We start from the raw sequence: 26,089 nt of genomic DNA, 5'->3' as shown, positions 1-26,089 counted from the left end.
AGCCGGACAGGCCTTAAGCTTACCCTCGCCTCCAAGAGTCAGGAGAGAAGGCTTAGTTGTTACAATCTAATGTAAGGAATAAAACACTGCACTTTAGCTTTTTACAGTTTGGAGCCCATATGGAGGAGTCCTTGAGTACAATCCAGAGTTTAACAAAGTCTGTAAATAGTTTTCCTCGTTCACAGCAACACTTCAACATTGCTCCAAGACTCCTAACATTACTCTGTTTACACGCACGCATACATTCACATGAAAACAGCTCCGCAGCCTATCTTTAATCCCTGCTAATAACAGGCTACAGGTGCAGAGCTGTGTTTTGAGCTTGGACACTCTCCTCAAGCAGATCTGCTTCCTCATCTGCCATGATAAATGGCTGTCTTTCATCTCTCCCTCGTTGCGCCCCAGGCTGCTGGCATTTGGCACTCCATTAGGAGCAGCCCCGGACCTGTGCTTTGGTTACACTCTGGGAAACGTCACAGTCAGCCGCTGTGCGTTCACCTGGCCATCTGTCAACACCTGCTCTGAAAGCAACAGCAGCAGCAGCACACCCAAGACACACCAGGGATCACTGGCAAGCAATTCACTGCTAGAATTCCTATCTAAAAAGATCCTTTGTCCTCCAGCACTGGAGCCTGTTTCAAGCGCTGAGGAAAGCACTGCAAGACAAGTTCTCAGTCATCAAGAAGAAGAAGAAGGTGAAAACAAAGTGCGATGAATCATCCACAATCTGAAATACAGTAAAGAAGACACAGAGACCTCCGAAAAAGTGACAGTGTTTGCTTTGTGTATGTTTACATCTATATGAGGTTGGAAGAGCAAGTTTAGAAATCAGCAGCTGTCCTCATTGAAATACCGTGCTGAGAGATTGAAATCACTGATTCATTATATACTCATCCCGAGGCATTACGCTTGGAATATAAACAGGTCAGAGCTGGCACTGTACTAAAAACATTGCTTTTTAGGTCAAATTTTTACTTTGTCTGTGCAACCATAGCAACAAGCACAAACTTTCCTATAAAACAATTCATCTTACTTGGGACTGGGTGGACATAGCAATTTGTTTCGGATAAATATGACCAGCAGTGTGCCACCGTGCAGCCAAGCAATGCCATCTTGAGGCAAGCCACCAGCATTTATACTTGTCCCATAGCAGAAATGCTAATGCCACTTGGTATCTGACTAAGTTAGTCTGACCTTTTCAGGGTGGAACCAGTAGAAGCTTAAGTGTTCTGTCTTATGCTTGAGGACACAAGGCATTTCCTTCATCGGCTTTTTCAAACATTTTCTCCCTCACTTTTGTTAGCATGCAGTCTTGGGTTTGACAGATTATCTGGCAAAAAAAGTTCTACGGTCTGGTTGCTCGGGAGAGATTTACTTCTCTTTAAACATGCGCTGCACAAAATGCAGTACTTGTACTGTCTTTGAGCCTCGTTCTTTTAACATATGTGCACTTTTTACCTGCATGTTAAAGGTCTAACAACAAGAGCCTGGGAACATTGAAATTTAGCAGAAGGAACCAGGGTTTTTTTCTACTTTTGTTTGAATTGTGTGGTTTTTTGTCATTTAAGCTTCTGCTTTATTTTGACAATGTCTGCATGATCAAGGCAGCAAAATATTTGGATGCTAATTTTTCCTGTAATATTAAACATACATAAATGAGCAACAACCATTAAACATAGGAGTTTAAGACTCAAAAACATGAGCTAATCTTTTTCGACAGGGCCCTGCAGGCTTATTTTGTCAGATGTGATTGACAGTGCGTAAAAATGCACCAGCTGCCATTTGACTTTAGGTAACATGTTGTAATGTAACTTAATCCTGATTAGTGCATGGGAGTATGTGACTGTTTGCCAACGGAGGCCCACACACACTAAGACTGTGAGAATTGTGCAGAAAAATTACATAAATATCATGTGAAATAACAAAACAAATCTGTCTTTCATAGATACTATACATTATGTGTTTGTTTAGTTAGCTGAATGCTTTGAGACATTTTACATACATGACTCTTGACTCACCCCTGACAACCAGGTGGGCAGAAGCAGTGATATTGTCCACAGGGGTCTGTGCGGTGCAGGTGTACTGTCCCGCATGTTTCAGCTGAACATTCTTGATGAGCAGCTTGCCATTCGAGCTTCCATTCTGATCAAAACAACACAAGAGACAATGCTTAAGTTTAGAAGAAGTATACACTATGCATCAGCCTGACAAACATCATAAAATATGGATAAATGGCACATTAGTATCAGTCTAGTAACTGAAGCAATCGAGGTGAATTGGGCAGGGAGTTAAACAAAGCCTCTTTTCGCATTCACAAATGTCGAGCTCAGCACACTGAACAGTCAACGTTCTGACTGAATATGAGATTCAACTTTAAAAATACATCAAACTAGCAGTCTTGCTAATGCCACACAAACAGTATCAAATGGAACTGAACCCTGTTTTTACGAGGGGAAAATCATCCCTGCATGCAAAAATCAGGATGTCATCAATCACAGTCATAATAGTGTTTGCCTAGCAGGCGGAGTGACAAATGAGAAAAGCTAACCACTAGCTTATGGTTAGTGCCTTTAAGAGGCAGAGAGAGAGAGCGGGTCATGTCAACAGTAACAGATGTTAGCAGAAATTGCCATTAAACGGATATACTGTGCGCTATTCCCGCCTAGGAAGGTATGTGAAATGAATTTTAGAGTCATGTTCATTTATATCCGACTGTACTTTTCCATACCAGGTATTCCACGTATTGCATCAACCTGACCTCAGATATGCTTAGGATGTGCGTGAACTCTAGGTCAAGGGGATTTTTTTCAGTTTTCAATTGTGGCCAAACCTGGGTTATTCAAAAACAATAAATGGAACAACATGATGTCTCACTGTGGTGCGTTCGTAATGTTGGCTGTCTATGTGCAGGTCAATGACTCGGCCATCTAGGGACCAGATGAAGGTGATATCTAGAGACTGATCGTGTGATGCTGCGCACTGCATCGAGGTATTCTCTCCCAGTTTAACGTCAGTATTAGATGGTGCCAAGGTGATCTTCGTAGAGTCTGTGGGGAAAAACAGGAAGATAAACAGGTCTCAGGGATTATAAAAAAGAGTCAGTTATTTAACTCGTGGGTAATTTGATTAAATGAAAATCAAAGAAAGAGCAGATTCCTTATATAAAAAAATAGACTTAAACAGTTCAAAGATGATCAACTGTAGAGTATTTGATTGGGGTGTAAAAAAAAAAAAGCGAGAACTCTGAAATATCAAAAATAGCCAGAAGAGGGCAGAAAAGAGCTGCACATCCATACCAACCGAGCTAAGTGTAAAAACACAGAATAAAAAGCTTGACAGCTCTGACTGCATATCTAAAGAAAACAAACAACAAGGAAAACAAAGCTCATATCAGTCTCTGGGGATTTTTTTTTCTTAATTCTATCAGACAATCCCAGTTTATTCTTCTTCTTTTTCACTGAAACGTGTGGGGGCTAAGCTGAATCTAAAGAAGCAACCTCGTGTCATTGCCCTTGGGTAACGACTGAATGTCCCACGAAAGCTTGCTATCAGCCTGCAAAGAGGGCCATAACTCAACGATAGCAGACATTTGGAGGTCGCTACTGCTTGGTGGGACTGAGAGTGGCAGGAATGATTGCCAGCTAAGGTTGACATCAGTCAAAGCAAGTCACAGCTGTCCTGGAAACATCAGGGATACAAAGAGAAGCATTAAACATTGTTCTTCAGCTGGAACTTGCCCATAACCAACAGGTCGCCGGTGCTATTGGCCTTGCCCCGGTCATTCTCTGCAAAGCAGGTGTATCTGCCTTCGTCTGCTCGTGTCACATTGAGGATCTCCAGGCTTCCATCCTCCCAGATGAACACCCTGTGGAGAAACCAGAAGTAATAGTTCACACACTCAGGAGAAAGCATTATGCAGTGTAAAATTATTAGCACAATATGAAGGTCAGTAGCCCAGTGTGTAGTCCAGGGATATGTGGACTATTAAAAAAATATGAAAGTACTCAGAATATGTGTCAGTTCCTTAATGGATATTGAGTTTGCCAAGGGAAAAAGAAAGGAGGAGAACTTTTGGAAGCTTGTACTAACAGCAAGGCAGCAGTGTTTGATTCATTTTTTTTTTTCATATAAGTGCATGAGAGACAGCCTGCCAGCCTTGCCACTCTGCCCCCACCCAGAGTATTAGGATGCATATGTTCCACAATAACTTCCCTCCTGCTCCTCCTTCAAGTGAGTCCCACTCTGAAGTATTTAGGGTGGGAGAAAAGTTGTTGGGGGTCTCAGAGCTTACAGATTAGGCTTGTTTTGCCAGTGAGGAGCACAACACAGGGTTTTACACACCAGGCCGGCCACACTAATCTTGAGAATGAGCTTAATGTTAGCCACTGGTGATGGCAAAGCTGACAAACAACAAGACGAAAGAATTTTTCTGTGGACAGTATTTAGTCGGTTTAGAAGATCTAGAGATTATTTAGATCCCCAAAATCAAGCCAGTGTACATTTTTCACAACTAAGTCAGCACCAAATGACATTTTATTCCCAAATACTTCCCCATGGATAAATGTAACCCGGATGTGTCAGGCAGTCACTGAAAACAGTTTATGGTTGATGAATATTGGAATTAAAACAACAAAGGAACTCTCTGGTAAACCAGCCTTTGAGAATGAATACAAATGTATAAAATATTCACAGATTCGAGGCAAACAGAAAGAGACTGTTCACCTGGTAGAGTTGGAAAGCAGCTCAGTGTCTTTGCTCCAGGAGAAGGCGGGCTTTGGGGCCGCTCTGGGTCGACACTCAATCACCACCCGGCCATTTTTGGCTGCCAGCACTCTTTTCACTGGGTTGTGTTCAAATGTGGGAGCACAGTCTGAGGAGTGACAGTGTCGGTTATTCATCTCAAACATGGTAGAGCACAGATTAAACACAGGAACGCACGCATATACATATATATATATATATATATATATATATATATATATATATATATATATATACATATTCTGGCTAAGCACAGTCACCATGTCATAATAAGCATCTATTAGTTAGCGTGAAACGTGACACAGCCGTGGGTGTTGTGATAGTTGTTTGACTCACCAAAGACACGCAACTCTGCGCTGGCATAAATGACTCCGTGACGATTTTCTGCTATGCACTGGTACATCCCTGAATCATCAAATGTCAAGCTGCTGAATCTCATCTCTTTCCTGTCAACCTGTGGAGTGCAAAGTAAAACAAAATAAAGCATCTTTTCCCATAATGTTTGAGTTCTGTTACAAAGCAAATGGCCATAATTAAAGTGATGATGGCTGACATGATGGCTACTGCAGTTCAGCTGCCTGGCAGAGGATTTCATTAATGCATAATGATACATCCAGCAACCTCCCCCACGTTTCTGTCACTGGCTGCTCTCTAGAGCATTTTCGAGCCTGATGACAGTTGCTTCTATGGAGCATTACACAACACATGCTGGCACCTGCTCAAAAACAAAAGGTGCTTTTTATTGAACTCTCCTGACACCATGTCTACCCACAGTGCCAGCTTCCTGTCTCTGCTGTGCTCCTGTAACAACCCTTGGCTGCATACCGAACAGAGACGAGATCTAGACAGCCACCGAGAGGGCTCTGAGCATTTTAGAGTCATAGCTCATTTGCATTCACAGTTACAAGACAATAACAATCTATGAGTCTGAATAATACCGGTTCTCCATTTTTCAGCCAGCGGATGTGTGGATTAGGCTTGCCACTGGCTTTGCAGGACATGGTGTAGTCGCTCCTGAGGTCTTTTTCAGTGCTACGGATGTGCTCCACCCACTCTGGAAAAGCTGCAAGTGAGAACATTTAGATAAGGGGTTTGAGGAAAATCTTAAGATTTACCCTGTCTGGTGACAGTGCTAATAATAGCAGTGCTGACGAGTTTATCCCATAAAGCACACCTAGGAGAGATTTAATACAACTGATAAAGACTTTGGAAAACTACAGTATAAGTTAAGACAAGAAAATTTCAAATTACCTTCCACAGACACGCGAGCGGTGTGGTAGTCCTTTCCTTTCGAGTTTATCGCCTCACACTTATAGGTGCCACCGTCTTCAAATTGCACGTTGTACAGATGCAGTTGAGTCCCCGTCATATGCACCTCGTGGTTTGACGGCAGATGTCCGTCTATCTTCTTCCAGCGGATCTCAGGGACAGGACTGAAAAGGGCACACAGGGGAAAATAATGCACGAGCAGGCATAAGTTGTAACGCTTGTTGCATGCTCCACTATACTTATCATTCTGAAACATGGGTTGTAAATCATGTGACTTCATGAGCATTTGTCAGCAGCTGTAGAACTTTGAGAGCTCACAGAATGATATGTTTGGATCTGATTTCATTGTAAACGGAGCAGAACAGCCTCTGAAACTGAGTTCATATTCACTTAAACTTTCCTTTAAGAGTCGTTTTTATTGCGGATTACCTCTACATAGCTGGCTAGTGTGAAATTCTACAATCTAGCATTTTTTGTTTACCCATATTCTCTCTTACTTACTTCCCCAAAGCAAAGCACTCCAGGGTGACATTCTGCCCCACCAAAGCAGTGGTGTCAGGGAACTTGACTCTTAGGTCAGCCGGGTATTTCCTGATAGGACCTGAGTGGAAGAGCAACAAGTTATGATGTGTTCTGATTCTTAACCCAGTTTATAGATGCTAACAAAACAAATACTTTAAAATAATTTCGTGTTTGTTCTCAAGGTTTTCTTTGAAAATCTCACACCAGATTCACCATAATGCGTATATATGGAACTCTTATATCCCATACTGTGTGTGTGATTAGGTTATTTGTTTCTGTGAATGTAATTTTGTCATTTTTTTTAATCTTACAAAGAAGTATTAATCTGTTCCTACTCGGTATCCTTACTTGTAATTTGCAGTTTAAAAACTCTGGTCCAGGACTAGATCCAGGGCCCTGGATTTCTGAATGTCTCATCCACTCTGCTGTTTCTTTATCAACTGAGTTACTTTAAGTTTAACCACTGTTCTATAGCAATCAGTAATCAGGTGGTTAAAACACAAGATATAAGCAACAACAATGCCGTTGCTGACTGATGAACACACATGGGACACAGTGAAATCATATACTCAGAGCATTAAAGTGAAAGAAATGCCTATAGAATGTAATAAAAGCTTTATTTAGAGCCCTAAGCATGACTCATGTTTACATGCTTAAACACATTAACAGAATGTATAAAATTCTGTATACACATTCATAAAACCTGGACAAATACACACACACACACACACACACACACACACACAAACACATAAAAATTAGATAGAGGTAAATAATGTAACATCATACCCAGAAGACACGGCATAATACATGTATGCCTGAGAGAGCCCAAACAACTGCTCAGCTCTGTCCCCGGCCCCCTTGATGGAACAAATCCTTCTAGCTTGTGTTCTACTATTCAACACATGCTTGCCACAAGTAAAACTAGCTCAGAGTTTGACAGCGATGAAAGTAAACGTCTAATGGATTCTTGGAAACCCCTTAAGGAAAAATGTTAACATTGCTTAGTTTGGTTTTTGAACCCATTACTTCAAGCTGTTCAGAAACATACGGCCTAAATAAATAAGAGCACATACATCTCTTTAGTTTCTGTCCTTCGTTTTGGCACAGTTTATGTTTCCTCTTGTGCTCTGTAGCCGGCTGGCTCTGTCTCAAAACAAGCATCATGTGTCAGTCTACTACTGAGTTCATTTAGTTCTGTAAATTTAATTTAAAAAGTCAATACCAGGGACATGACCTTAATGCATTTAGAGCAAGCAACGCTGTCATTAAACACAGTGCTACAGTAGGGACAGGAGGAAAGAATTGCAGCCGACGCAGCATTTTAGTCACTTCCTGTCTTCAAGCATCTCTTAACACTTGAGGTCCTGCCCTATAATCACACCTCACTGGCAAAATAATGTGAGAATTAATACAGGAAACCACATCTGAGGAAGTGTGGCATTTATAGTAGACACATATTTAATCCCTGTTGAATCCCTCCGTTTTACTGACATAATTGCTGTGCATTGCAAGCATAAATTGGTATTAAACACAGTATTTTACGCATGAATTCTTGGAACCTTTTTTATAATTTTGTATTCCATTTTCTATTTGTGCTTTCTGTTAAGCTGCAGAACCCAAAAGTCTGTTACTACTACTTTAGCAACAATCAGAGTCAAAAGCAACAACAAATAGACAACAAGAAGTAGAAACCGGGGTACTAACGTTCAGTCTGAGGCTCGAGGGGGATGTAGTTGGAGAAGACACTCTTGGAAATAGACGGGCTTGAGGCGATGCAGGAGTAATTTCCTCTGTCCGAGGAGTCCACCTTAGAGATATAGAGGTTGCCTGTTATCTGGGAGACAAAACGTCGCTTGTCCGGTATGATGAAGGTCGGGAATTCATTGAGGATCCAGCGGAATGACAGCTCGGCTGAACAGAAAGAGGAACAGCAAAAGGCACCTGTCAGTCAAGAGTCTGGGCTTATCCACTGCTTTTGAAACAGTGAAGGAGGCTGGATGTGAAGCAAGGGCACTCTGAATGATCTGGTAAGCTTGTGAAGACAACAATCTCTTTATCTTAATAGCTAAGAAGCTAACCATGTCCTTAACAACAGTGTACAAAATATCTGATTAATTCATTTCAGTTCACCAAGTTCATGAAAACAGCAGTGAGGATATGTGCATGAATGGTCACAATTATTTAACATGACAGAGTCGCTGTGTCAAGGACCAGAGTAAAACTTAAAGCAATGCAAGCAAGTTTGTTCATTTTCCATACGACTTGTCTTGGTCCCAGAGTTTTGTGGGTTCAGATTTCTTTCGGGTTTTTGTGAAGGGATTATGTTCTAGTCTATATTGTTTACGGTCTTCTGTAATTAACTAGATGTTAATGCTGCAAAATATTAGGGCTCATTCTTTTTAGGAACATCCAGCAACAGCAGGCTAAGGCTTCACATGTTGTACCTGGATAATGCGGTGGGGGAGCGCAGAGCAACACGGCACCCTGTCCCTCTTTGACATACACTGACGACCTCTCCTCCGATGAGAAAAGATCGAGATCTGAGAAGGGGAGAGAAAATAATCACATCCCGTCATCACATGTTTTAAAGATCTCTGCAAAACGACACTTATGGTGTAAGTTTTGTATAAAGATCAACGATTCTTTTGGAAATGAGTTGTGATCTCTGAGTGCATTAGCATTTCACAAATTATATTTGTCATACTGAATTTGATTTGTCCCAGTTGTCCTTGTCATTTCAGTTTGCATAATATGCATGAAAGTACAGCAAGGCAGCGCTGTTAAAAATAGGAGATGCTTTACACATCAGACTGTAAATGGAAAGCTTACATCCAAACTGGACAGAGGCCTCTCTGCTTACGACCGTGCCATACGTGTTGGTAGCCAAACAGGAGTATTGACCCACATGTTCAGTCTTATCAGGCTTGCTGATGACCAAGTTTCCTCCTACTAAACTGTAGTGACTACCCCCTGCATCCAAGTCAATTTCCATGCCGTCCAGCTTCCACCTGCAACACAAACGATCAGGGTTAGCACAGCCGCCCTGTTTGAAAGGAGTCAGAGTCGCGTTCTTTTTCTTGTTGTTTCTAGTTGATTTTACATCGAATAACACGAGCAGATAACTTATCTGAAGCACTGACATACATTACAAAGTCTGACAAGTGACTGCACTAAAGCTGATCTTTTACCGTAAGTTTACCAGATTTCATAAACTGAGGGCTTCTCTATTAAAAAATGACAAATTTTAATGCTTTGAAAGGCAGAAGAGAGTGCACTATAAATGAACCCTCTTAAACACTCAATGCCAGCTGCGGTCAAAGCTAATTCCTTCCCCTCTGACATCTAATTCTGGGCTCCTTGACAGTGAAACCGATTTAAGGGATGCAGAGCAATCTAATTTACATGTATTTGCGACTAAATTGAAACAGATGATCTAAAACACTTTAAATTTTGAGTCCAAAAAAATTAAATGAAAAAAAAAAGTTATTTTTGCTAAATCTGCTTCAGAATTTTATTTGTTCATCACCATTAAGGTAACATCTTTGTGAGCACGCAGTTTGACAGCAGGTCCGAAAACAGTCTGAGGGATTGTGAGAGGTGAGAGGCACATAACATGCACAGCATGTAGTGTATATGCGGAGCATATGTTACTTGTATGTGGCAGGTGGATTGGCTCTAGCCCGGCAGTTCATGGTAATTTTGGCCTCGGGTGACTCCTCAGGGTAGATGGTATCCACCGGCTGCTCCTCAAACACTGGTCCGTAACCTGTGACTTCATCTGCAGGCAACAAACAAACAAGACCAAGGGTTAATAACTAAGAGCAGTCTTACAGAGAAGTGAAATCAAGTTTCAAGAGCATCACATTTGTCTCCCATTTGTCAGCTGTGGGGCAGTTTAATCAAAAACAAGAGAACTGGTTTCAGAAATAACACAAGAAAAGATACAAATAAACAACAACAACAAAAACAACATGCTGACTAGATTGTGAGATTGCCTCTGTGAGGACCTGCCATTTAATATGTCAGCCTGATTTGCGTTTTTCACAGACATGCACACCTCTAGCTTAGACGCCGGGTTTAGATAAATCCCAGTTGTAGCTGTAACTAATCTAATTCTTGAGTCCGCACAAACTCTCTTTCAGGCATCGACACAGGGTAATAAGCCTCTGTTTTATTCCAAACCACAAACTCACACTAATTATGGCAGAGATGTGCTCAGTCAGGTGCCAAACCAGAGTGACGCATTTATCAGTTGCCAGTGGATATGTTATTGTTCCACACTAATACAAATCCTCCAAGTGGAAATGCCAACTTTACTTAGCATAATCCAAACCTGCTTCATACCGCATGTGTCATCCTCGGCGCTGCGGAGAAGCGCAGCACAGGAAATTTCAGATTCAGCGCTCTCCTCGATGAAAACGCGTTTCTTGGTTCAAGCTTCCTTTTAAAGCATCGTCAGGCACACGTAATTAGCCCCAATTACTCATTAAAACAGACAGACATCACGAGCAAAGGCATGAATAAGACATAAACACAATGCCAGGCTATGAATAAGCAATGAGGCGAAATGTTCCCAAATGCTGATTATTCTCTCAGATCAAGAGCGTGTGTAGGTGACTGCGGCAATACAAATGTGCGGGCGCGCACATGTGTGTTATTCCCTCGCGTCTCTGAGTTCTAAGAGAGCACAGCTGACACCTCAATGGGGAGAGGCCGGCTCTTTCAGACGGCGATATCCTGCGCCTCTTCGATCCAGGGCAGTACTTACAGATTCGCTCACTCTGAAAATGTCACATCGACAGACTCTGCGACCTTTAGAAACCCAAACAAAGGACCATTATATTTATAGGATCCTTCTATCCGTAATTTACATCACAAAAGCAGTCGGGTATATTTGTGTAGCGTGACAACAAAATAGAACGAGAGCTGTACACATTCCAGCAGTCAAATATGTGATTGCTGGCTATTTTCAAGGAATATCCAAAACGGATCATGCAGTTTAACCAGTAAATTAGATGCATATTCTTCTGCCTCGACTGTCACGAACAGAAAAAAGCAGGAAGGCAGAATTATAACCACATTTGCAAGTTAGCTATACCCTCCGCAGCCAACCAGAAGGCAACAATTAAGACATTAGGAGACAGGATCATCTCCCACTCACACTACAGCAGCCAACCATGTGCAAGTACTTGACATTGATGTAAATCCCAAGGACTCTGAATTACCACTGAGAAAGAAATTACACATATAATAAATGGGCCATTGTGGGGCTGATGGAAGGCAAATTAAGTGAGGATCTATGTTCTGGGAACAAGAGAGGTGAAAAAAGAAATGAAAGAAACAGAAAACATGAAAGAAACATAAGATTCAGTAGAGTAAAGGGAATCTACTGACCCTTTTCTACTGCTAGGCTTAGGCTGTGCTGCGTCGGTGTCATGAAAAAATACTGCAAATGCGAGACTGTGGAGGTTGGAAGGGAGTCACTGAGGCTGCACTGCAGTGCTGAAATAGCAGCTGAAGTGTAACTCAGACATGAGCACTGGTGCCGTTCCTATGCTTTTCCTGTAATGGGGGACGTGGCAGATGGTGGAAGGGGGCTGTTAAACAGGCCGCACAAGACCCACAGCCTGGAGACACACACGGGCCTCTTACATTCTCCCTGCCTCGTTTCATTTTCTCTGTCTCAAGCTCTCCCTGGATTGCCTCTGTCCCTCCACCACCTTTCCAATCTAAATCCTGCTGTCACGGTTTGCTCCCCTTTTCTTTGATTTACTTCCACAACTACTTGGGTCTCTGAGCTTTCTGGTTGTTAAGGTTGCTTTATTCAGTACATGTTCTGTTTTGGTTTTTTTCTTAGTGACATGTCTTGACAGTTTTATATAACCCAAATATGCACCATTTGCACAAAATCTAAGGATTTCTAGAGGATGAAGCACACTGACACCATTATCACAGGTGGGATTTGTGGCTCTGAATCAAATACGGGATGTACTGCTATTAAAATGTGTCTTGCCAATTATAATGCATCATAATAACTTTAATAATCAATTCATTTTTCTAAAGTGCTGTATGTTCATCTTAATACTTTTGTGTTCACTGTTGTGCAAAAAAAAGGTCTTTTCTCAGCTCCCCACCTAAACTCTTTGCGCCCTCATTTCAAAGGAGTCTAATATGCGAAGTTCAAAACAAAACACAATACGATACTGTCGCTAGTCACTCCATTTCATTCTTCTCTTTCCTAATCTGTATCTCTCACAGGTTCTCTTCTTTCCCTGCATAAAACCCTTTCTGTTCTCGTTTTGGCACTACTTCGCCTTGGATGTACTGAGCCTTCCCGTTTAGCTGGCAAGTAATTATTTACCCAGTTGTCAACTGAGTGATCCCACCTCCTACTTACACACAAAAACACACAAAGAAAGAAAGAAACATGGACAATAAGTCTCAAGAAAAGGCCACATCTGTTCAAAAGGAGAAGAAGCACACACACAGTCAGGAACGCTCTGTCTCCTGAGCCTGCTGGAAGTGATCTTCCACTGGACCTGCTTCATTATCAGACACAGACAGTCTGATTCAGCCGAACAGCAGGTAAGCTTAGACTCTCATTTGAATTTGAAAAACCAAAGCTTGTTATTTCAGGAGGCTGTTATCTTTCATAGCAATGGTTTCTAATGAGACATCAATTATTCATTATGGTTTTAGGTATAATCTCAGTTGAATCACAATTACTTGCTGGCTAGAAGTATTATAAAACATATATTCAAAATCTGTTTGTTTTTTCACTTTTAAGTGCCTTTATTTTATTTGCAGCCATTTCTCACATTGCCATTCTGCAAAAAACAATGTTCTGAAGCAGTTTTCCTGTCGTATCCCAGTAATCACATAATTAGTCCAAATCCCAGAAGAAGGTAATTCTCTAATGAATTTAACTTTGATCACAACCGTGCTTTACAGCAACATCTGTAGTATGGCTTGTTTGCATGACCAAGTGAGTGTCCAAGTGGGACAGATAACATATTGTATCCTTCTGGCACTAAAAGCACAATGCAATAAAATAATTGCCCACAAACCCCCGAGCCACATCATGAGCAAGGGTGGTAAACCAAACTCTCCCTGGAGTGAAAAACCTACTTTTTAAAATCGTATGTTTTTAAAAAAAAACTTGCCTCACTGCAGGCCAAAGTACTCACAGAGGTATGGCCCAGGGTACGGCCAGGGTCAGTCATGCAGGGTATGTTTAATTTGTTACCAGCTGTGCTGTTACAACTGCACTCGAAAGAAAATATTGTTTGATAGAGCAGAACTATCGAAGATAATATACATCTTTGAACTTGAGTCCAAAGATTTTCACTTCTATACGCATTGATGTGTAATGCTCGATGACTGGAATCTCCGTATTAGTCTGCAGCTGTAAAAGTTTGCTCTGTATGTGTGTGTCCAGCTGAGAAGTGATTTAAAAAGGCAGCATTAAGATTTTAATACTTTTACAGCCATCGTTCAGCCCAACAAGGGGTGAGCACTTGGTACTAAAGAGGCAGGCATTAGGTGAGCTCTACTTTAGCTTTAACAGCAGGATGATGGGGATAAACACTGCTACGAGCTGAATGATAAGCAGTTCAGTTATATGAAAAAAAACCTGCTTCTGCAGCGTGTCCCAGCTGGAAGGCTGTCTACACGATGTTCTGACCTTTAAGAAACTTGCTATCGACACCGATGACTACACCTTCATCCTTATCCAGGTTTGACAAAGAGTTCAAAATCACCAAGCCTAAGCAGCAGTTTCTCACATTTCTTTCAGTGCCGAGTGACCTTAAAAACAACTGATGTGGGCATCAAAAAACAGCCAGCAGAGCCCAAACTACATCATGTTCTGTTATTTCTGTAAACATGAAGAAATAATGTCAGCTTGTTCAGGAGGTGATACTCCACAAGGACACATAAGAAAAAAAAGGTCAATACTTCAAGAAAAGGTGAAAGACAATCAATGGCAAAGCATCAAGAACAAAAAGTGACCAACAGAAAAACAAGATGCTCACTGGAGCCATCAACAATTCAACCTGCGAACAGCATCACGTGTTTCTAAGCAACAAATCAGCAAGCCTTCCTTCTACCAATTAATCCCTTGCCGACAGCCTGCTTCACCTTTATTTTTCTCCTAGAGACAAGCACACTGGGCGAATAGTAAGTCAAAAAACAGAAATTACAGCCTCTCCTACCTTAGGACCAAATAATCAAAACTATCAGTAAGTATAAAGTATAATGGTTCGTAAACTAGCTATATAAATATGTAGGCTGTCTCAATCAATTATGTAAATGTAAATATGACTTTTTTTTTTTACATTTACAGTGTGTGTGTGTGTATGTGTGCGTCTACATATATGAAGACGAAATGCACATTATTTCCCTTCTTTGTCTCATCTATCACCCCCAAATAGCACCACGGTGAAGCCTGACAGCTCAAATACAGTCCCTAGCTCTAAATACCAGCCTAGGATCATATGCATAACATCTTGGATCCAAACCATCTCTATTAGAATTAATGTACATCTGAAAGAAGAAGAAATGCAGAAATAGAAACAGTGGAAAAAACATTATGTCTGGGTTTTTTCATTAACCCTATCCCACTGTGGACGAGAAAGGGAGCCATCTGTCACTGCTTGAATGGGAATCCTGAAAGCGAAATTCTCTGGTAGTTTGACCACTTCAGTTGGCAGGGGTTGGACAAAAAACAGTGAAAGCCCATTTGTAGCACACTTACTTCCTCTCTTGGCTTTTAAGAGTATCTGCAATAATGAGTTGATCAACGTAACACAAAAGCTTGAGAACTGTTTACTGTAATTAAGGAGAACAATGAAAAGAAGTTGTATTTATATTATAAATAAAGCTATGCTTTATAATAGTTACACTGTATTGTTTTTATGCTGAACCCTTAAAGGCAGTTGTATTTTATGTGAAAAGTGTCTGCTCACCAGAAGACTTTTTAAAATAACGTGTCCTCGTGAACTATGTCAGCTGCATCTGCAGCTGTGTAAAATTTGGTGAAGCAGAGGTCGGCATCCTGACGTCTTGCAGGAATAAACACATTAAAGAACCAAAGTGTTTTTATTTCTGTAGGAAGGGACAGCAAATAGAAAACTTGGCAAATGCCAGTAAAGAGTTAGAGCTATTTTCTTTTAATGCAAAAAGAAATCAAAACCCTTCTCAAAAAGTCTAGTAACATAGCCTTGACTAAAAACAGAGGCTGTCAAGAAGGCCACAACTCCACTGACCTGCCAGAGCAGACAGTCTCTGGTTTAGAAAATATAAATCAGATGGAAACGAGCCTTTGAATTTTGGTACATTCCTGCTTTTGATAACCCGTCTCCATTTACTAGAATGCTCAAAAAGATTCAAAGGCACATTGGCAAAAGAAATATGTCTATGGCCAAGTGTCAAAAGATATTCAGAAAACATAACACATGACACATAAGCTTGTGGCCTTTTCTGTGACCTCAAAACTTGATCTCTGACATTTATGAATGTTTTTGTTAAAGGGAATCCCAGCACAATATACGCTGATAATTATATTTGACATATAATTACACTTACCTCCATAAAAGTCAGGTACCTCCCCAATGACAGACACACCTGGAACATTTAACAAAAGAATGTCAAGTCAAGCCAGCGTACAATCTCGGCTCTGTAAATATGAAATACAAAGTACAACCGAATGGAAGAAAGCAGTCCTACCAACCAGATACTAAAACATTTATCATAAGTGTTCAACACAGTTCTATATTTAGACTTCATTTATACTTTTTGTGTCAGTGTAAGTCTTATTATGGGCCAACTGAACCACAGAATCACAGACACGCACACACTCACTGCCTATACTTCTGCTGTAGGCTAGTGTGTACTTGACTTTTGCCCAACTGTCATGGCAGTAATGTCACATTAATCTTTGTTGGGGCTAAACTAAAATGTCAAGCCAATGTTCTCTACCCACAATAAAGACCAGAGACTGCTGTTTGGCTGTTGTCTGCTTAGATGAAGCAGCCATATACCTGGATTTGAACTTTAGTTAATCATGTACGATGCATGCAGCTGGTACAAAATACAGCTAATGGCGTCAAAACAAAAACCAAAAGACAAGATAATACCCCTGTTTTAGACTCTCATCACTGGCTTTATAAATGACTTCAAGATTTTACTGATCACACTGAAATGCTTCAGGGTTTACAGTAATTCTCTGCTACATTGCTGCTCTCCTGTGAGCCAGGGTATATGATGAATATAAAAATCCAAAGAATTTTAATGTATGTTATCTATATAGGGCTGTGCGATATGACCAAAATCTCATATCCCGATATAAGACATCTATCGTCCGATAACTATATAAATCACAAAACTTTAACATTTTCTGTAAATTCTGTGAATCTCGTGCAGCTCGACTTGCTCAACTTCGACTTGTTTCCAGCTGGGCGTCGTGTACCTGGAGTCGAGTGTTTTAACTGATGCATGAAACGATATATTTTTAGACATAAGTTGTAAAGGCCGCCGTTTTCTTTTGTGAGTATTTATTACACGACGTGCTGCGGGGAAAAGCCTGTTCTAACGTTTGAGTCTAAGGTTTATTTTTTTAGCACCTGATGGCTATTTTTTGCTTCTCATCCGTAGATACTCTGCATACTCTTTCACGTGATTCAGTTTATTTTGAAAAATCTCAACAGGATCTTGCGCTTTATTGTGAAAGGTTTGTGGAAAATAAACAAGCAGACACGCAGTGGTTTTACCGTCTTTGTTGCTAACGACAACGCATAAAAACAGGCGCTTGTCCGTCTGTAGTGTGGTTATATTAAATATAAGAGAAAGAGAGAACTTTAGGAAATTAATATAGCCACTACAGTGACCATCAAAACAATGAAAAAAATATTGCCGTAAACGTTTATTTTGCGACACCTCGAAACAAACGATAGCGTAAAATTAAACGATAGACATTTTTATATCTTCATCCGATATATATCGTTATATCGAACAGCCCTATATCCATATGTGAAGTTGTTGTTTTTTTAAAGCAAATAGACGTCAATAATAGGGGTGCAACAATACTTGTGTCAATATTGAACCGTTCGATACACTGCTTTTGGTTCAGTACGCATATGTATCGAACAATACAAATTTTTTTATTTATTTTATCAACTTTTCTTCTGACGATTCTGTCTGTGTTAAGCGTTCAGTGGTTCTGCGTTTGACTACTCCGCCTAGGCTGCACTGTTGAGTGCAGATCCACTGAGCACAGCGCAAGCTAGCAAGACAGAAGCTAAGCTCGTTGCAACATGGCAACTGCCTCAACGCTACCCGAAATTGAACCTCCCCCACCCTCATTCAGATCTGGCGTTTGGAACTATCTTGGTTTTCAAGTGAAGCATGACCCTGAAGGTAAGCGCGTCATGGACAAAAGTAAAACAGTATGTCGGATGTGCCACGCAATGCTCAATTACATGGGTGGGAACTACTGCGTTAGCGCACTTAGCTTGTTAACGTGTTGATGCCGTCCAGCCCCAAGCGCGGGGGCTTGTTGTTGCAGCAACATTAAATTTAAAAACTGTACTTTTGAGTTAAAATATATATTTATAATTTTAATAAATGACAAATTGGCATGTTCATGCCAAATTAAAAAGGCATGAACATTTTTTGTATCGAAAAAATATCGAACCGTGACACCAAAGTATCGAACCGAACCGAACCATGAATTTTGTGTATCGTTGCACCCCTAGTTAATAAGCGCTGCATGTGTGATAATGTTGGTGCAACATTCCATTCAGATTGACTCACATGTTAAGGAGGAGATAGGACACATGCACATACGCTACGATCATCATAGTAAAATGATTTTGAGAAAGATGTGTAGAGCCCAGAGAGTCACAGTCCACATGCTCTGATTTTTTAGCTCATGTGAAATCAAATTTCAAACAAGCGAGAACTGCCTGTGGTATAGGGACACAGAGACAAAGAGAAGGTTGTTTCCTTTTTAGACAGGTCATTTTCAGGCCTGCTGTTTTCTGTCTACTTTGCTTTCTTTCCAACACAGCAGATTGCACAGCCACATGCTGCCCTCAGAGGCACACGACTGCCAGCTTTGGCCTATCAGATATAGCCTACGTATCATTTTTTATCATCTTGTTGCCATCCTTTGAATTTATGCTACGCTGTAACTACTTAAACCTGTTAAGATTTCTCTGCTGCATTACAACAAAATCCATCTTAACTGGATTGATTAAAATTACATTTTTATAAAAAAAATTTCTTGAAGCACACATGACTGCCAGCATCGTTAGTTTTCATGATGTCCTTTGGAGCTGGCATTTAGCAGCTCGTTCACACTTTGTCATTCTTGCTCTTCATTCATGGACACACTGACAATCCAGTTTTGACAAGTGTGCTACTATGCGTGCTGCCAGCCACCTGTATGATTTTTATCCTTTACGCTTTGTAGCTGGAACCGCTTGTCAAAGTGTGCATGAGACACTATTTACTGACAAACTGCTACTGCCAAAAGAATCCCCGACAACCAGGTTTTTACGCAGCAGTACTCAAAAGCTGAAGGGCATGTGAGTAAATGCAAAGCTAAATGGCAAAGTCCTTTTGAATGTTGCATTACTGTTTGAAAAGAAACTTGTCAGGGAGCAACTGCTCAGCTAAATGCAGCATATCACCAGTGTCAAGTATGATTTCTGTCATTCAAATTAACCTCAGAGGTTGTTTGTCTAACTATTTTCTTTGAGTTTAATGTGCTTCATACCCGAACAGCTGCATGAAAGGACCAGGAGATGGAGCAGCAGGGTGAGGTGCAACATGATGTTGAATTGAGGACCACCTGGTGGGGTTAGAGCCAGAAGCTCAGTTGATGGAACATTAGCAGGACTGCTTGTTTTTCCTAAAAGAGATAAAGAAGAAAAGGAAAAAAAGCAGAAAATTTGACAGTTAGAAACATCAATTTTGTAGCCAGTACAAAGTTCACAGATAGATTATAAAAACAACCCCTGGCTTAATTACTATGGCAAAATAATGACTAACAAAACGTAATCTGCTAAAGACGGTCAAGATAATGAGACAGGAAACAAATATAACTAAGAACAAGGCCAAGAAGAGAGTCAGCTACCAAAGTAAATAAGGAACTAACTGAGAGGATGACAAATGAACACAGAAGTAACCATACAGTATAAAAAAATCAGTGGGAAAACTATCACAAATCACAGAGTATCTACAACTCAAACACAATAAGAGCTAAAAGGCTCAAAATGCAAGAGACAAAAGTTTAAAACCATAAATGAATAAACAAAAAGAAACTAAGAAAACAGATCCATATGAGAAAACACCTGAAGATCTGAATAAAAAACACTAAAACATGACATAGGAGGTGATAGGGGAGGATAAATGACACAGAACGAAAGGGGAAAAAGAATAACTAGGCACAAAAAATAAGAACATTTCTGTTTGGGCAATAATTTCTGTGTGATAACAAAGCTTCTTGGTAGAGCTGGGCGATAGAACGATAACGATATGTATCGCGATATAACTTTTACTCGATAGAGAAATTAAGCTATCGCGATAGACCTCGCCGCTCTTGTCCTCTTAAAAAAATAAAATAAAAAATAAAAAAAGGTCAGCCAATCTAAATTAAGTAGCGCAGAGCCGAACCAATCACAGCCGCAGCGTCATGTCGCGTGACTTGTTACTACAGCACAAGTGCCAAGCCGCACGTGTGTTTGTTTGGGAAGCAGCCAGCGGGTAATGGAGGAAATGAGTGTGCCGACTAGAAAAATCAACCGAGCGTGACCGAAGAGAAAACAGATGATGGTTCCAATGCCGGAGAGATTGTCGAACGGAAGAGCCATAGAAGTTCCGTAGTGGGAAGGTATTTCGGCTATTTCAAGTCTGACAAAAAACAGAGTAGCGTGCACTGTAAATTGTGCCGAAAGCAAGTCTGGAAATACATGCGTCACACTGTGCGCCACGTTATTGTTTCGGTGAAATGAATTTCTACAATACTGTTACTGTTAATTCTACTCTCTGCAGTGTTTAAATGCTTACATATACACACAGTTACTGTCCCTCCACACATACGACTCGGTTCTGCTTCTATGCCCCAGCTTTGTTTACTTTTTCCCACCGAGGCTTCTAGACTTCTGATTGGCCAACATTTCTGCACGGTTAGGAATCTAGCGCCACCTGCTGCTTTGGCATGTTCATAGCAGCGTTTTCCTTCATTTCTGCCTTTATGTGTGGACGGGATTATTTTTTAAAACGAAAAAGGAAAATCTCCGTTTTCAAAAATACCCGTGTACGTGTGGACGTAGCCTCAGTCTCTGACTGGAAGCGCTAATTCGTCATTCGGCTTTTGTCAGACTAAAGTAACTGTTAAAACTGTTTGAAAAGCTAAGCTATACAACAAGGAGAGATTGAGAATTTCCTTTTAGTTCTCAGTTTATTTGATATTGACAAAAGTTAGTCAGTTTTGTCTGTTCTTCTGTAAAACAAACTAAGATTTATTTTTAGAATTAATATTTTGTTTCTAAGTGGAATTGACAATTTAGTCTGTTTCGTTTGTTCTATTTTGAAACTTAAACGCTTTAGCGGCTGCCTTTTGTGTAGTTTGCAATATTTGCCTTTATTTATCTGAAAAAGTCTCATGTTCCTTAAGTACATCTACCCTGTTGAACTTATTATGGGAAATAAATATTTAAATAAAAACAAGCTGCTGATTATTTCACATTTTACTTGTGAGCAACAGCACATTTAAATCTTACAAATATAGTTATTTGGCTTATATCGTGATAGATATCGTTATCGCCTGAAATGAAAAAAACATATCGTGATATGAAAAAATCTCATATCGCCCAGCTCTACTTCTTGGCAATCAATGTTGTACAGTTGGAAAGCCTTTTCATTTCAACAGGCACTGGAAAGAAATGAAAAAGTGTTTAAAGACAAGAAACAGGAGATTATTAAAAACAGACAACTCCACTACAAGCTCTACAACATTGAAGAAATGCACAAAGAGCTGCAGTTCAAGATTCAAGATACGGAGAAAATAATGAAAGCTTGCAAATAATACTTGACGAAGCACTGCACAGCGCACAGAAATGCAGAGCAAGCTCCAAGACGTGGATAAAAAGCATCAAGCGCTGCAAGTAATGTTTGATGACACGCTGGCAAGGAATCCCAAAATGCTTAAAGAGAAAGAGCAACAGGAAGAAATGCAGAGGGCGATCCAACTTATTCTCCAATACTTGGAGAACAAAAAGACTTTTTTATAATGAAGTCAAGGAAAAAAACCATGGAGCCCAGGAAAATAAAAGGAAAGAAGAAAAGGAGGAACTGGGAAAATATACAGAGATGTAGTGTAGGATCCAAGAAATTGTGGGGGGAAAAAAACAACAGCTCCAAGTACTCTAGCTTAAAGTACAGGAACGATTCAAGAAATGTAGAAGAGAAATCAGGAGTTACAACACAGCACAGTATAACAGAAGAAGACACACAAGCATGAGGCAAAGAAAATTCAGGAGGAGAAATACAAAGAACTGAAACAAAGCCAGATTTGAAGAACTGGACAAAAGGTTCAAGAAATTCAAGGAGCTGAACACAGAAACAATCGTTTAAGTTAAAAAAAAAAAAAAAAAGCAAAAAAAAACCCTGACAGCTCCAGGAACAGTTTCTGAAAAAGAAGAAAAAAGTGCTTCAGGTTTTTCCAGAAGAAGACCTCTGCTGCTTCATCACATAATCATGAACAAAAGCTGCCTTCTCTTCCTCCACCTTATTCCCCATCTCCTTTTTTCACCCCTCCTCTCTCCCTCCATTACCCTCTCTGCCTTTCTCACCTACCTCCACAACCCTCTCCCTCCCTTCTTCACCCTTTTCCCTCTCTCCCCCTCAACCCCCAACCGGTTGCGATAGATGGCCTGGTACTGATGGAGGTTTCTTTCCTCACCATTGCCCATCACCTAGTGCATGCTCATAACGGATTTCTGGGGTTTTCATTCCTCTGTCTCTTTCCTCCTTTCTATCCCTTTCTTTTTGCCTATTTTTCCCTTATACTTTTCCTTTACACCACACTTTTTTCCTCTCTTCTTTTCCACTATCACTCCCAACCTGTTTCTTCACTCCTGAGAACACAGGGTAAGGTAACAGGGGGATAATAAACACAATCAATCATAAAAACATCATACTCTAGAAGTATCTGTCATGGTTTCCTGATCCTCCTGGTTTGACTCATCCTTTTCTCTCTATCACTCTCTATGCTCTCTCTCTCCCTATCCTCTGAGTCTGTGTGTGTGTGTGTGAGTGTTTATTATTTTTCATTTTTATTATTCAAAGTGTAGTCTTCTTATCACAGCATTACAGTGTCTCTAACGTGGAAACAGAATCACGATCAACTTGTGTCACAGCACATAACAAGTTTAACTAGCCATTTGTCGCCACTACGTGGACCATGACAGTGAAAATTCATCTTCACCACGTCTCTGATTCCCGTCAGCCTCAAAGGCGTCGGATCCTTGAAAGGTTGACACCTGATGATTGGCATTTGGACAATTTCCTGAAGAAACCCTGAGCGCTGGTTAAGCTGAGCAGGCGTCTCGTCTCTTACTCACTACCCCTAAAATCTTAACGCCACGCCACCAGCTCTCAGCCTCATTCCCAGTAACACAATATGAAAAGCAACAGCTGTGTGTTTGTGTGTGTGTGAGGGAACACAAAGAGAGCTTTGACAGAGATAAGAAGCGGAGGAGAGATCACATAAAGGTGGAAAATATTTGGCGTGAAATTGTTAATTCAGTATCTTTATTTACTTAAGGGTGTAGAATCAGGTCACACTGGAAATGGTTCATGTGTTTAGAAGAAATTCAAATTGTACTGCCCACAAAACGAACCCACAGGGAAAGAAAAAAACATTTTTTACATCTTTTGACATTTTGAGAGCCGGCAGAGTAATAACACAGAGAAAATTCTCCAATTTACTCCACAGTTTTGTCTGTCAATCAACCCAAACCTGGAGGCCTCGTCTACACTCATATATTAATTTTCTGGTGTTACAGCACTGAGCATCAGCTCAATACCAGCAGACCTGTCTGAGGTCATTCTGGTTTGGTGAGTGTTGATTAGAGTATAATTGAACATGAGGCAGACACTATTGATTCTTTGTGAACAGCCTGAGGTGTCAGCTGGCAGAGATTCAGAGGTGTGACAGTAGGATTGAGATATCAGCACTCGCCAGACAAATGGAGTCTTATTACAGAAAAACGGATTATGACAGAAGAGAGTGCATGTAATATGGCAGCTTTGCATGACACAAACAAAGCTGGACTTACTGTATGACTAAACGTTTTAATACGCCGACGCATGGCGGGGACGCACACAAAAATGAGCCGCGCCATAAACAGGCAGACGCACTGTAAACCATACCATGTGCACGGTATGCTGGGACATGATGTCCGAGCTGCACAGCTCCTCGAAAGCCGCAGAGAAGGGATTTCATCTTTACGCTGGATTGTATCCTAGCAACACTTTTCAAAAGCACCAGTTTCTGTGCTGTGGGGGGGTCTTTTGTGAACGGCAATCAAACAACGCAAACACTCATTTTAATCTAGAACAACACTGCTGTTGTGGAACGAAAACCTGGGGTGCTCTGCTCATCTATTGAAGACATTCATCTCTTAGTGTCAGGGAAAGGCCGAAAACCCGCCGTTTACTAGAACTCAACCTCTCCTCTCTCCACTTTGCAGCTATACTGCTACTGTAGGTAGCTGTAACTCATTAATCATAAATGTTCCTAATAGATGCACTTAAGAGATTAGGGGATACCACGAAAAGCCTTCTTATAGCATTCAAGTACAAAGTGAAAGAAGAAGAAGAATCTCATCTACCTCATTAAGAAATGTTACTTGAGTAAAAAACTGTAAAAACACATAAGACTGGTTCAACATGGCAAAACAGCAGACTCTGAAAAACAATATTCGGGCCTCCTTCTCTTTTATCTTATTTCAGCAGCCTGAATGCACTTGATGAGCGCTCCAATCATCACTGTAAATCACAGGACCCCGGACGTCTTCCCCATAAATCATACTTTGGACGTGGCCAGAGCTGCTAACTGTTACTGCTGCAACCAGTGTTGCTTTGCTTTATGAATTTCAAGCACATTCTCTCTCCTTGCTCCTCTTAGGATTCCCAACCTCATTCCACCAAAATCAAATTTTGTCAAGTTACAGTCTTCTTAAGGGCAGATTCTGGGATTTTTTGCTCCAGTCCAATGGCCAATACTGTCTTTTGCTCTTTTTATCACAACCCCACAATTCCCTAAGGGTGCTACTGAAATGGAAGTCAGTGAAACCCCTCCTTTTCTGTGTTTAGCCTGATGTGAGTTGCATAATTGAGTAACTTTTTTTCTCCTTTTTTTAATACTCAGGCAGCCACAGTGAAGTAGGGAGGAGAAATGGACATGGTTACTTTGTGCTCTACAAAGTAACCATTTGGTAGACTTCAAAAACAAGCTCAAATACCATCCACCACCACCCACTCCAGAATACCGCCTCAACCCCCCACCACTCCTTACACATACAATCATAATCACCACCACAATCAGTCATTAACATCAGATTTGCAGTAATCCTACAAGAGGAAGCTAAGACGAGGTTAACTCTGGATTGGTCTTAATCAGTTTGAGAGGGGAAAATGAGCACTGCTTAGACACAGCATCATCTCCTGCAGCATCCCAGTCATGCCTTATTTCACAAGAAAAAAAAACATGTCCTAAATCTAGTAAAGACGAACAGACAAATAAGTGATTGATTGAGGATATAATTTAAAAAAAACAGCTAAATAGAAGATAATTAAATTTATTAGTGCATGTCCTTCAATGTGAGACACTGCTGCTTGTCTGTTCAGTTTTTGGTCGTCCGTGTGCACCCAGAAAGCAGGTTTGTAGTAGGAGGTATGTAGGAGTCCATGCCCTGAACTTCCAAATATATTCTGTGGTTTTGGGCGCCAAGACACCAGCAGAAGTTTTTTAATCATCTGTCTTTAGGGGTGTTTCTTATAGAATTAGGACAACTATAGTTTTATTTCACTACCTAATGATCGTGATGTGCTGTAAATCAGTGTAAGAAATTTAAAACATGATTAGTTGCTTCATTGCCAAACGTAAGATGACAATATTTACGTAACTCTCTTCAGCTGCCACACAAAATGAAAATTCACGCAGACAGCTTGGAGAACCTGCAAACTCCAGCCAGAAAAGGCCAAATGGTGGATTTAAACCCAGGGCCTTCTTGCTGTGAGGGTAATAAAATTTCCTGTCAGTCAGCTTTTTATTTATTCAAAATAAGATAAAAAAAGAGAGAGAGTTAAGTCAGTTTTCCTTTTAGTTATTTCCTTTTAATTGCTTGGGAACTGCATTTGAACTGTGTGTGCCAGTGTTGGTGCAAATGGCAATGTCAGGCAATAATGTACCTTGATGCCAAGCACAAACGTTGAATGTTTAGTATTTAAGAACAACAAAATT

At 40.6% G+C, this 26,089-nt stretch overlaps 1 protein-coding gene across 4 annotated transcripts in view; it reads right to left on the bottom strand.

Annotated features, from left to right (window-relative positions):
• cntn1a (contactin 1a) overlaps nucleotides 1–26,089 on the bottom strand; it is a 61,096-nt gene that overhangs the window by 8,643 nt on the left and 26,364 nt on the right. For 3 of the 4 annotated variants that reach the window (XM_076885990.1, XM_076885992.1, XM_004563765.6), the window contains exons 2-15: nucleotides 19,334–19,468; nucleotides 16,141–16,179; nucleotides 10,207–10,333; nucleotides 9,385–9,563; nucleotides 9,000–9,095; nucleotides 8,260–8,466; nucleotides 6,532–6,631; nucleotides 6,013–6,194; nucleotides 5,700–5,824; nucleotides 5,098–5,215; nucleotides 4,723–4,870; nucleotides 3,738–3,865; nucleotides 2,875–3,047; nucleotides 2,019–2,142 (exon numbers count right to left, since the gene is read on the bottom strand). In XM_076885990.1, coding sequence (XP_076742105.1) covers nucleotides 2,019–2,142; nucleotides 2,875–3,047; nucleotides 3,738–3,865; nucleotides 4,723–4,870; nucleotides 5,098–5,215; nucleotides 5,700–5,824; nucleotides 6,013–6,194; nucleotides 6,532–6,631; nucleotides 8,260–8,466; nucleotides 9,000–9,095; nucleotides 9,385–9,563; nucleotides 10,207–10,333; nucleotides 16,141–16,179; nucleotides 19,334–19,388 — 1,801 coding nt within the window. In that variant the 5' untranslated portion in view covers nucleotides 19,389–19,468. Of the gene's footprint in view, nucleotides 1–2,018; nucleotides 2,143–2,874; nucleotides 3,048–3,737; nucleotides 3,866–4,722; nucleotides 4,871–5,097; nucleotides 5,216–5,699; nucleotides 5,825–6,012; nucleotides 6,195–6,531; nucleotides 6,632–8,259; nucleotides 8,467–8,999; nucleotides 9,096–9,384; nucleotides 9,564–10,206; nucleotides 10,334–16,140; nucleotides 16,180–19,333; nucleotides 19,469–20,625; nucleotides 20,691–26,089 lie in introns of those variants that run through there. The other variant, XM_076885991.1, reaches the window with a different exon arrangement.

This window comes from Maylandia zebra, linkage group LG7 (genome assembly GCF_041146795.1).
Source record: "Maylandia zebra isolate NMK-2024a linkage group LG7, Mzebra_GT3a, whole genome shotgun sequence".
Classification (NCBI taxonomy): domain Eukaryota; kingdom Metazoa; phylum Chordata; class Actinopteri; order Cichliformes; family Cichlidae; genus Maylandia; species Maylandia zebra.
This window is presented reverse-complemented; position numbering and strand designations above follow the sequence as displayed.